This window comes from Cottoperca gobio, unplaced genomic scaffold (assembly GCF_900634415.1).
Source record: "Cottoperca gobio unplaced genomic scaffold, fCotGob3.1 fCotGob3_315arrow_ctg1, whole genome shotgun sequence".
NCBI classification, from domain to species: domain Eukaryota; kingdom Metazoa; phylum Chordata; class Actinopteri; order Perciformes; family Bovichtidae; genus Cottoperca; species Cottoperca gobio.
The window spans coordinates 123,182-136,493 of NW_021166923.1; the positions used below are offsets into that span (position 1 = coordinate 123,182).

The window sequence follows — 13,312 nt, forward strand, 5'->3', positions numbered from 1 at the left end:
GCAAGACGCACATCTAGAGTTGTTCAGCCGCTTTCTGTGGTTGCTTTGTGTCTCTTTGTAGTTTTGTCTCTTTGTAGTTTTGTCTCTTTGTAGTTATTTTGTGTCTCTTTGTAGTTTTGTCTCTTTGTAGTTGTTTTGTGTCTCTTTGTGGCTTTGTCTCTTTGTAGTTGTCTCTTTGTAGTTGTGTCTCTTTGTAGTTGTTTTGTGTCTCTTTGTAGTTGTTTTGTGTCTCTTTGTAGTTTTGTCTCTTTGTAGTTATTTTGTGTCTCTTTGTAGTTATTTTGTGTCTCTTTGTAGTTTTGTCTTGTAGTTTTGTCTCTTTGTAGTTGTTTTGTGTCTCTTTGTGGCTTTGTCTCTTTGTAGTTTTGTCTCTTTGCAGTTGTTTTTCTTCACATCTCTGTGTCTCAGGTAAATGGAAGTTTGGTTAAATTGACTGAATTGTTTCAGTTTCTCCGTCTCAGATTTTCTTCTTTTCTTTGTCTCTTTTATTTTCAGTATCTTTTTTAAACTTTGGGTCATTTTATACACAGTAATGAATCACAGCTGTGATATTCTTCTTCTCTTCATCAATAATGACGTCTGTTGATGTTTATGACTGTTTGTCCTGCAGAGGCCAGGAAGCCTCCAGTGTTTGACGTCCCTCTGAAGCCGCAGACTGTGGACGAAGGCGAGAAGCTGAGCCTGCGCTGCCACGTGTGCGGCTCCGCTCCGCTGAAGATCCAGTGGATGAAGGACAGGAAGGAGCTGACGTCGTCCGGCAGCACAAGGATTAGCTTCTCTGAAGGGGGGGCCAGTCTGGACATCAGCCCGGCCTCCCGACACGACGCCGGAGATTATCTCTGCAAGGCCACCAACGAGGCCGGCAGCGAGTTCTGCAAGGCCAAGGTCACCGTCAAAGGTAAACAAATGTGAAAATATACTTTTAAAGACGTATGTATTCAGATAAAAAATGTGGTAAGTGACATCATCACTTTCAACTGAAAACTAGAAACTGAATCTTCTTCTCATGAATGAAAACTTGTTGTTGTTTCAGGGAAACCCGGAGCAGCTCCGGCTCCTGCTGACGCTCCAGCAGCCGCTCCGACCAAGAAACTGGAAAACCTGTTCTTCATCGAGGAGCCCAAGACTACACACGTCACAGAGAGTACGCAATATATACGCAATATATATACGCAATATATATGCAATATATACGCAATATATACACGCAATATATACACGCAATATATACACGCAATATATATGCAATATATATATGCAATATATACACGCAATATATACGCAATATATATACGCAAAATATATATGCAATATATACGCAATATATACGCAATATATATACGCAATATATATACGCAATATATATGCAATATATACGCAATATATATACACAATATATATGCAATATATATGCAATATATACACAATATATATGCAATATATACGCAATATATATACGCAATATATATACAATATATATGCAATATATACGCAATATATATATGCAATATATATGCAATATATACGCAATATATATGCAATATATATGCAATATATACGCAATATATACGCAATATATATGCAATATATACGCAATATATATGCAATATATATGCAATATATACACAATATATGCAATATATACGCAATATATACACAATATATATGCAATATATATGCAATATATACGCAATATATACGCAATATATATACGCAATATATATATGCAATATATACGCAATATATATGCAATATATACACAATATATATGCAATATATATGCAATATATACACAATATATATGCAATATATACGCAATATATATACGCAATATATATACGCAATATATATACAATATATATGCAATATATACGCAATATATATACGCAATATATATATGCAATATATATGCAATATATACGCAATATATATACGCAATATATATATGCAATATATACGCAATATATATATGCAATATATACGCAATATATATACGCAATATATATACGCAATATATATACAATATATATGCAATATATACGCAATATATATTTTGATTCACTCTCAGTTTAGAATTTCTTTGTTCTTTTTCTGAAGGGGGGGTTCACATATAAATCCTGTTTCCTTCTTTAATTATTCAGGTTCAGGGTTAAAGTATTACATCATGTTGTTGGCAGTTAAACATTCTACCTGCATGTAATCTGAGAGCAGATCATCTACACCCTGATATCCGCTGGATTCAGCAGTAGTTCTGTAGTTTGTAGTTTTGTTCTGACCCTCCTGCCGCTCCACAGAGGCCACCGCCACCTTCATCGCCAAGGTGGGCGGCGACCCCATCCCCAGCGTGAAGTGGATGAAGGGGAAGTGGAGGCAGGTGACGCACGGCGGCCGCATCTCCATCGAGCAGAAGGGCCAGGAGTCCAAGCTGGAGATCCGAGAGGTGACCAAGTCGGACTCGGGTCAGTACCGGTGCGTGGCCGCCAACAAGCACGGAGAGATCGAGAGCGGCGCCGACATGCATGTGGACGAGAAGAAGGGAGCGGCGCAGCTCGAAGGAGACCTCCGCGCCAAACTGAAGAAGTGAGTTCCAGGTTTCTGTAACCGGACAGGAAGAAACCTCTTATTTTAGACAAATGTTCTTAAAAGGGACATTTAAGTTTATATTGTAATCTTTATCCGTGCTTCACAAACACGGCAGAATAAACAGAAGTCATGAGTCATCATGTTTCAAAGCAAACAGATGAAACAGGCTGTTGTATAAGTTATAGTGTCGGAATCTTTTTTATAAAAGACCATTTAAAGGGATTAAAACTCAAGTAACATCAGCTCTTTTATAAAAGTTCAAACTTCACCGATTCACAAGGTTTTCTTACAACTTCAATACAAACTGATTTATATTTTATGTATATATTTATATTTATATTTTGATGAGCTTCTGGACATAACGTTAGAATGGATGATGCCATTTCCAGAAAAGCTTGTAAATGATATTTTGAAAAGAAGTCTTTTATTTTGAAGGGGGGTCATTTTCTACTTGAAGGTTTAAAGTTGTGTTTCGATGGTTTGTTTCAGTCTGCATACTTTAAAAACAGCCTGAGCAAATTACTCACTCACTGCTGGCGTCTCCGCCTTTGTCTGGTTTTCAGGACGCCATCGAAGCAGAAGAGTCCGCAGGAGGAGAAGGACATCGACATCGTCGAGCTGCTGAGGAACGTCGACCCCAAAGAGTACGAGAAGTACGCAAGAATGTACGGCATCACCGACTACCGCGGCCTGCTGCAGGCCATCGAGCAGCTGAAGAAGGAGAAGGCTGAAGAAAGTGGAAGACCGGTGAGTGAGTGAGTGTGTGTGTGTGTGTGTGTGTGTGTGTGTGTGCTTGTGTGTGTGTGTGTGTGTGTGTGTGTGTGTGTGTGTGTGTGTGTGTGTGTGTCCTGATGAATAACGCCGTGCTTGTTGTTGACAGGAAGTGGAACGTGGAGACAGAGAGTCGGACGAGGACATGGCTCGACTCGTGGCCGACCTGCAGAAAAGGATGGAGCGCACAGAGGTCAGGACGCGTTTAGGGGCTGCTGGGAAAACTGGGATTCAACTGTAAACTCTTTTTTCTAAAATACAGAAACATTAACAGTTAATTCATAACAGCGTTTAAGTGGCCACGTACGTAACAAAAACACTGGCTCCGTAATTATTGTAATTGTAATAAAAAAAGATAATATTATGAAAAAAACTTGAATATTCTCCGAGATTCAGATTTGGAAGAAAAAACGTGAAAAGATTGTTTTGTTTTTATTGTCAAGAAACCACAACGATTTATTTTCTCGTAGAAAACACATCTGGACTTTCTCTGGAGAAAAGAACTTCAAATAAATTCTGGAAATATGGAACCTTTCTATGTAATTCCTGGAAACCGTAATAAATAAGATTAATTGATAAAATGACTATACCTTATTATTATTAATGATTAATGATTAATGATTAATGATTTATTATTTATTATTTATTATTTATTATTTATTATTTATTATTTATTATTTATTATTTATTATTTATTATTTATTATTTATATATATTTTCTTGAATATTTAATAATGATAATAACATTTTATTTCATCGCTAAAAGCAATCTCAAGGCGCTTCAATGTAGCGGGGGATGCTTCTAAATCTTTCAATGTAAAAACAACATCATTAAAGAGTCAGGATATTAACAGCTCAACCACTTGTTCCTGCTGTGTGGGAAATATGTTTCATCTCACACACACACACACACACACACACCTGAGTGTTGATGAGAGAGTGTTGTCTATCCCGCAGCCCGTCACCGTGCTGAAGGACATCTCGGATCAGGCCGTCTACGCCAACAAGGAGGCGGAGTTTGAGTGCGAGGTGAAGATCAACTACCCAGAGATCACCCTGTCCTGGTACAAGGGCACGCAGAAACTGGACACCAGCGACAAGTACGACATCAGCATCAGCGGCGACCGCCACCTGCTGAGGGTCAGGGGGATCCAAGCGTCCGACCAGGGGAACTACCGGGTCGTGTGCGGGCCGCACATCTCCAGCGCCAGGCTCAGCGTCATGGGTCAGTACTCCATGAGTAACAAAATACTCTGTTGCAGAACAAGTACAGAAGTATTCGCATCAAAATAATGCAGATAAAGTTCAAAAGAACGACGATGTAAAGATTTAAATACAATTAGAAACACGTTAAAGAGCAAAGACAATGAAAACATTTGTGTTTTATTACCATGAATATTTAACTTCTGTATTTTCTGTTACGTCACAAGAGGAGAAATGCTTCAAAACATTCCACTGTTGATTTGGAATTTGAACGTTATGAAGCTTCAAACTATTATTAATTATTGAAGCACATCTGAAGAGTTGTCTTCTTCACGCTGCATGTTCCTCTTGTGTCTTCCAGAGGTGGAGGTGGAGAAGCACCTGCAGGACACTTCGGGTAAGGAAGGCCAGGCGTGCGCTCTCTCTTGTCAGTTGTCCGTCCCTAACGTAGCGGCTCAGTGGTATAAGAACGGGAAGCAGTTAGAGATGAAGGGCAGGTACACGTCGGAGGTGAAACACAAGGTTCAGAAGCTTCTGATCCGAGAGCTCAAGACTGAAGACCAGGGCAGATACACCTGCAGGTACCAGCACCTGGAGTCCTCGGCCGACCTCTGGGTGGAAGGTTTGTACCCGGGAACACTTCTCCTTTACTAACCTCTTCAGACTCCATCTCAGACTAACGCTGGACGTTTGGACTCTTTTTTTCTCTCTTTCTTCTGGGATTTGTCTTCTTCTGTCTTAACTCTTCACGCTCTGGATTATCTTGCACAAAACGTCCCGACATCATCTCATTGGCATCAGACCCAACAAGCAGCCATCACACGGGATGCACCGCCCCGGCTGTTTAATACAGCTGTAAGTCTCAGTGTGTGGCCGACACCAGGAGAGCAACACGAGATAAGATGCACAACAAGTGGAATATTAATCAACAGGATTTTATTTATTTTATTTATCCCACAACTAAATGAACCTGATCGTCTGCGATGGCGACGTTTACATCGGCTCATAGAAAACTCTGCTGCACCTTCCTGAATGTATATATATATATATATACAGTTTATATATATAAACTGTGTATATATATATATATATATATATATATATGTGTATATATATATATATATATATATATATATATATATATATATATATATATATACAGTTTATATATATAAACTGTATATATATATATATATAAACTGTATATATATATGTGTTTGCTGCTCTGCGGCTGTAAACACGTAACCGTTGAGCTGAACAGATTGTCCGGGTCGGTGCATCTCTAATCCACAAACACTCTGATCATCATTTCTAACCGTGTGGATGTTGTGTCGATACAAAACAAACGATCATAAGTTTTCTCACACATTCCCAGTTGTGCTGCCAAACACGTTTACCATTCACGTCTTTATCTGTTTTAGCTGAACAAATTCATTTCACCAAACGCATCCACAACATCGAAGTCAACGAGCGCCAGTCGGCCACCTTCGAGTGCGAGGTGTCCTTCGACAACGCTATCGTTTCGTGGTACAAAGACACCTGGGAACTGAGAGAGAGCCCGAAGTACAACTTCACAAGCGAGGGCCGAAGACATTTCATGGTCATCCGAAACGTGACCACCGAAGACGAAGGTGTGTAGAGCACCGACCGAGGCCCGGCACAAAGATAGATTTTTTTTTTACCTCATTGTTTTCTTGAGTGTTAAACGTCTTCATTAATAATCCCGTGTAGGCGTGTACTCAGTGATTGTGAGGTTGGAGCCCAGAGGAGAGGCTAAGAGCACAGCTGAGCTTTATTTGTCTGGCAAAGGTAAAGTCAGACGCCGCCGACCTTCTATGTTTCTGTTCAGCTTTTGTCTGTTTTAGTGTTTAACGCGTTCTTCACTCTTCCCCCCTTTTTCACAGAAATTGAGTTGGCAATGGTGCCCTTCGGTAAGTATTTTACTTTCTAGACAACTTAAATCTATCAGCGACATTTAAGGGAAATCCTCTTCTCCGTGTTCCCAGAGTCTTCTCCATCAGCTTCCTCTCTGTAGACACGTTTAGCCTAGCACAGAGACGGGAAGCTGGGGGAAACTACTAGCCAGTGAACCTACAAACAGCTAGCGTAATCAGCGGACTGCTCATTGTTCCGAAAACCCAATGGTAATTTCGGATTTGTCCGACAGCCCATTATCCCGATAACAAGCGGCCATTGTTCCGATGGCCCATTATTACGAAATCTTAATTGTCTGAAACGTGTCCCATTGGACCAAAAGTCCATTTGTTCGACAGCCGTCTTCCTGAAATCACACCATTATTCTTAAAGTGGGGCCTTTTTAAACAATGGCCGCTTGTTTTTGGGATAACAGGCTGTCGAACTAGTGGGACACTTTTCTGACTGATGGAGAGGCGCCATAATCTACGTTATGTTCACAGCTGTTCAGTGTAATGGAGTTTTCAAAACATTATGAGCTGTTTGTCGTCAGCTGTAGCAGTTTGTATTGATTTAGTGCAAACTTTATTTGTTTATCCAACAACTCTGACAAACGCTGGGAAACGAGAGGATGTTCCAAAATGTCCGACTGAATTACACAACAGTCAGAAAACATTCTTTCTTCTGCACACGCAGTTCTTTCTTTTCTTAAATCACTTCTGTTAAATAAAGGTTTGGTATAAACCATATTCCATATTCTGTAGATGTCCCAGACTCCTCAGTTCAGAGGCCTGAAGCGCCTTCATCCGTGGCTATTCAAGGTAAGACTGATACAAGCGGCGCTTTGAAACCCGTTTATCAGAAACAACAATAACAATAATTACATGTTTTAACTTGTGAGTTCAAACCAAAGCTGGAGTTTCATTCAAAGGTTCAAGGAATCAAAAGAAGGATTCTGTGAATCTTTATGAATCTCTGGCTGAATTCTTCCCTTTAAAGACATTTTGTGACCAATTGAACTTTTTAAACTATTTTGTCTTTAAAGAATCTGCTGAATTCTATCATTATGAGGAAGAGATTGAACACAGTCGAGGTATTTACTGTGTTTTTATTCTTCATCTGCTTACGATGATATTTCACTAAAAACTAATAACACATTAAACTGATTATATTTAACGTTACGTGTAAAAACAAAATGACCCTTTCTGTTTCCTTAAGAATCAGCTGAATATTCTTATCACTATGACGAGGAGGTGGAGGTGGAGCAGAGAGGTACAACATGTTCTGCTTTATCACTTCATCATCCATCATATCAACCATCAGAGCAGATCTGGGAATTTCATTTCATTTCATCAGAAAGAGTTTATATCTGCCCAAATATATAGTATTAAATATATATATATATATATAAATGTATATATATATATTTATATAAATATAAATATATTATATAAATATTTATATTTATATATATATATATATATATATAAATATATATTTATATTTATATATACATTTATATATATATATATATTTATATATAAATATATATATTATATTATATATTTATATATATATATAGACATATATATATATATATATTTATATATAAATATATATATTATATTATATATATATTTATAGACATATATATATATATATATTTATATATATATATATATATTATATTATATATTTATATATATATTTATAGACATATATATATATATATATATATATATATATATATATATGTCTTATGTTACACAACACAAACAAGTGCAATTAATAAAGATAAGTAATAAGCATTAAGAGAATTGTGATGAAGATGATTAATTGATAATTAACTTTTACTAAACTACTAAAGGAAATATAAGATATTTTAAAATGACACAGTATTTCTGTAAAAAGATATTTGCCATGAAAACATGAACAACTTGTACTACAGTTTAGATTCATCTGAACAAGTTAAATATCTGCAAACCAATAAGTGGCCTGTAGTTAATAACAATAAAGATATACAAATCATTTCAGGATTTGAGCTCCGATTAAAGTCTAAGAAAGTGAATTTACCCAAATCTGCGTCTTGCGTTCATCCTAACATCATCGTGTCGCCTGACTTTAATATAAAAGTCTTACACGCTCTTCTTTGTTTGTTTGTGTCCGACCTTTGAGGATTCCTTCTTATTTTTTCACTCTCTTAACTTCCATCCCATCTTCCATCTCCGCACCAAACTGTCACTAACTTCCAGTCGCGGCGCCGTTTCACAGTCAAAGTCTTTTGTCTCGTCAGGAACATCCAACTCTCCAGCTTTATCAAATTTAAACTCTTTGAAATCGTTTAGTTTCTCTTTAAAGATTTGCTCCCTGAGACACAGAACAGGGATCTAAAGGGAAGACTAATGTAAATGTAATGTCAAGACTTGAGCTTTTGTTGGGAACAGACACAAAATAACTACAAAAGAAAACAGTCTTTGCAATTCTTTGTTGCGTCTAATTGGTTGTTTGTCTCTTTGTAGTCGCTTCGTGCCTCTTTGTAGTTCCCAGTAATCCAATCATGAAATCAGGAAGTGCATCTTTAAAAGTGAAAGTTTATAAATGAAGTAAACAACAAGACGGGGACTTTGTTAAACTGTGAAATGACGTTGTGAGTTTTCGAGCACAAACTTCCTTCGTTTGTTGACTTTTGTCACTTTTGTGGTTGTCACACCTCCAGTGGAGTTTGAGAGCTGGACAGAGGAGACGGTAACACAGCAGGTGTCCACAGCTACAGGTATCAGACCGACACACAGGACGTCCGTCTCCTAATACCTGTGTGTGTGTGTGTGTGTGTGTGTGTGTGTGTGTGTGTGTGTGTGAGAGCCACTGTTAACCATGGCTCTCTCTTAATGTCTCATATTTACATCTTTTACCTCTTTTACTTTTGTGTTCTTGCCCTCACCATTAATCGTCTTAACTCATAATGTCTCTTCTTTAACTGCAGTCTGAGCTCACTTTGGTCTTTTTTCATTTCTTACCCTAATGCATTATTATGTAGATAACCAGTAATTATTTTGCTTTGAATTTCACTTCTAATGGGTTTACTGCTTATCGTGTACATTTGGATAAACTGTTTACTTCCTATATTAATATATATTATTATTATTTATCTTTTCCCTCCTGTGCAATGCCTGATAACCTGCTGCTGCTGTAACGCAAGGATTGACCCGTTTTGAATGAATAAAGTCCATCTTTCTATCTATTTAACCACACATGTTCATTATTTAAGGTTTGTTTAGTAACATAACACGAGGTTTTAAACAGATTCTTCACCAAAATACTGGAGAGGATTTCTCTTTTTCTATTGACTTAATGGTGCAGTTGATTCAGCAATTTGAATAAAATATTACACTTCAGTACAAGCAGTAATTCATCTGTGAGTTGGTGAGTGGGTTTACTGCGGTATCTTCAGAAAGTTAATGTTTTCTGATGTTTTGTGATGTTGATTCTGGATGTTTCTGTGTTTTCCCCACTAGCTGCCAGAGTTGCCGTTGAGGAGAAAGTAGAGACCAAGAAAGTTGAAATGAGAGAGGAAGTCCCAACAAAAGGTACCAAACACACGAACGTCTTCCTGCTGCAGTTCAGCGCCTCGTTCTGCAGACGAAACACAAACTTATTAGTCCGTCCTACTACTAAAATCTTTGACCGCTATGTCTCGTCCACTCTGTGTTTTTATTCCTCTTACTTCATCTTTTATTTTTGCTACAGATAGACTCATTACATTATCTACTGTAGTTGCTTTTTCTGTCTTATTATCTTCCGCTGCGCTTCTTTGCTTCACCTGAAAATGCTCAGCATTGCTCTTGTGTTGTTAACACAATCGGTGTCTTTTAAGCTCCCAAAGCTGAGAAAAAGCCTGAAGAGAAGCCAACCGCAGCTGTGAAGGAGCCGTCGCCACCAAAAGGTACCAACATACTCTGATGTTGGCATGTAGCTGTGTAATACTACATTTATCTGTGGTTTCTCATGTTTTTTAAACTTTTAAAATCATTTAATGTGATTATGTCTGTGTAAATGGTATTGGGTGTGAAATTTCACTTAATTTCACTGACATTTTTGAAGTACCTGAGGCCAAAAAGCCAGTGGAAGAAAAGGTTCCTGCAGTTTCAGTCGCAGAAAAGAAGAAAGTTCCTGCTCCAAAAGGTAGAGATGTCTTGATTTTTTAACATCTCTCTACTGAAAATCTTCCTCTTTGCAGACAACACTGTCCTAATATTTGACTATTGATTCAGTTTTGTTCCTTTCGTCGTCTGGTTTTTTTTTTACTTTGTGGTTGATCATGTGTTTGAATGTATCTTAAAAGAAGCAGAGGAGGTTAAGAAGCCTGCTGCTGCTGCTCCCTCGCCGCCTGCCGGGAAGCCTGGAGTGCCAGAGAAAGGTACTTTCATACGTCCTCAGTAGCAGCTTACTTGTGCTCATTGCTATGTAGCTTCTCACCTCTTAATGTTTCTCTTGTGATGTGAACTGTTCAGTGTCTCTCTCTTGAATGTCTCACTCTTTCGAACGCCTCTTGATAACTCTTAAATTCTACCACAACTTTGTGCTAACATTAGCTAATGTCTGTGTTACCTACCTGAAGATAAGGCCAAGCCTCAGGTACCAGCTGAGCCCAAAAAAGTGGCGCCTGCAGCTAAGCCTGAGCCTGAACCAAAACCGAAAGCAGAACCTGAACCAAAGCCTAAGCCCGCACCGGCACCGGCACCCAAAGCAGAATCTGAAGCCAAACCTGTGGCAAAGGTGGAGCCTGAAGCTATGCCGGTGCCGGTAAAGAAGCCGACACCACCGTCCAAAGGTATTTCCTGCTTTGTTTGGATGTGTGTGTTGATTTTAAACACTTTTAGGACTGTTGAGTCTACCTGTGTGTTTGTTTCTCTGTCCGGAGGATTCATACGTCTCAACTGTGTTTGTTTAGCTTCAAGTGTGGAAGCAAATCTTTGACTTTCTGTGTGTCCTGATTATCGTATCTAAACTAAATGTTGCTTAAAGTCCCTGAAGAGGCTGCAAAACCAGAGCCGGCAAAGATCAAGCCTGAACCGGCAGTAAAAAAGCCAGAACCAGAGGTTCGAAAAGCCCAAACCCAAACCAGAAAAAACAAAACCAGAAGTCCATAAACCTGAGCCTCTCGAACCTGCCGTTGCTAAGCCAGAACCGCCCGTTCCAAAACCAGAGCCTGCTATGGTATCCAAACCTGAACCAGCAGTTAAAAAAGCTGAACCTGAAGTGAGAGTGCCAAAACCAGAACCTCCGAAGACCAAACCAGAACCGACGCCCGCACCTCCGAAGAAAGGTATACAACGTCTCTGATTGAGATGCATCTCCAGAGTTTTTCTAATCTTCTTAATTCCACCATCAAACTTTAACTCATTTGAAGTGATTTTCCATGAGTGCTCATTGATCCCTTTTGTGTTTAGTTTAGTTTGTGCCAGCAAACGTCTTCATCTTAACTGTAACCCCTCACACTAAAACCACAACTCTTACCTTCATCTTATACTTCTTCGGCTTCTGTGGTTTGTCTAACGTTTAACTTTAGTTACGATGAGGCTGCACGTCGTGTTCCTCAGTTTTAGTTTTTCTTGTCTTGCACTCGATAGAGTGTTTTCGTTTGTCCAACAGCACTCTTCAGGTTTTATTCATTGAAAGGCTTCTAATATCTGTGAATGATACTCTTTAAAGTTCCTGTGGAGGAAAAAATACCAGAGGCACCAAAAGCAGCAAAGAAACCAGAAGCTGCTGTCGTTCCTCCCAAAGAAGAGCCGACAAAGAAAGAGAAAGGTACTTTAATGTTCCTGTCACAAGCCCAGACTTGGTTCTGTTTGTTGTCCTTTGAGTCTGTTTTAAACAGGCGGGGTTATGTTACTCAAGTTACATAATAGGACCAGATTTTAAGGTCCCTAGAGGATGATTCCCATTGATTTGGGTTCTTCCATGATCTTTTCTCCAGTGCCATCCTCAGGACAAACTAGCAGCACTAATTTGAGTAAAGTAACTCCCCGTTGTGTTTAAATTAGCTTTATTTGTGCGCCAGCACCTTTTTCAATTCTTTGTGCATGTTTTTGTGTCAAACCCTCTTAAAGCTTTGAAGCCCAAACCTAAACTGGTACCTGAAGAGGTGCCTGAAAAAGTACCTCAGAAGGTGTATGAGGAGGTAGTTGAACCTGAGAGGGTACCTGATAAAATACCTGAAGCAGTACCTGAGAGACGAGCTCCAGGGGAAGCCCAGGTGAAGGAAAAGACCCCTGAGAGGGTCCCGGCGAAGGTACTGGCACCTGAGAGCAAAGTGGAGGAAATTCCAAAGAAGTTTCCAGAAAAAGCACCTGAGGAAAAGGTGGCGGAGAAGGCTCCTCCTGAGAGGAAGCCTATAAAACTTCCTCAGAAAGTGGCTGAAGAAGAGCGGACTCCTGAGAAGAAGCCACCCCAGGAAGTAAAACCTGAAACGGTGTCTAAAAAACAATCAGAGAGGATCTCTGTAGATAAAACACCTGACAAGGTGCCTGAAGTTAAAACTAAACGAGTGGTGGAAGAAAGTCTTCCTAAAGGTACAGCCGGGGCAGACCTCCACTCTTATTGTCTTCTTCATGCATGTCAAACATCGGCAACATTTACTCTTACTGTGGCATCTACACGGACACTCAAAATAATGAAATGTTGGTTTTAGTTTCATGTGCACATTTATCAGATTGACTGATGACATGCGCAGCAAGTGGGCCAAACACTTGACCTGAACAATATTTAAATGCATTAAAATTTATCAAAACATTGTCTCTAAGGAAATTCCACATATTTACTATTCTTCATATTATAT

General features: G+C 38.9%; 1 protein-coding gene across 1 annotated transcript in view; it reads left to right on the forward strand.

Annotated features, from left to right (window-relative positions):
* Positions 1-13,312, forward strand: part of ttn.2 (titin, tandem duplicate 2) — a 282,695-nt gene that overhangs the window by 84,860 nt on the left and 184,523 nt on the right. Inside the window, 22 exon segments of the mRNA XM_029427369.1 lie at positions 611-898; positions 1,034-1,144; positions 2,295-2,580; positions 3,147-3,330; positions 3,464-3,547; positions 4,312-4,579; positions 4,919-5,179; positions 5,979-6,188; positions 6,289-6,366; positions 6,462-6,488; positions 7,236-7,292; positions 7,517-7,564; positions 7,690-7,743; positions 9,188-9,244; positions 9,987-10,058; positions 10,346-10,414; positions 10,573-10,653; positions 10,814-10,888; positions 11,090-11,302; positions 11,497-11,570; positions 11,653-11,797; positions 12,585-13,046. Coding sequence (XP_029283229.1) covers positions 611-898; positions 1,034-1,144; positions 2,295-2,580; positions 3,147-3,330; positions 3,464-3,547; positions 4,312-4,579; positions 4,919-5,179; positions 5,979-6,188; positions 6,289-6,366; positions 6,462-6,488; positions 7,236-7,292; positions 7,517-7,564; positions 7,690-7,743; positions 9,188-9,244; positions 9,987-10,058; positions 10,346-10,414; positions 10,573-10,653; positions 10,814-10,888; positions 11,090-11,302; positions 11,497-11,570; positions 11,653-11,797; positions 12,585-13,046 — 3,204 coding nt within the window.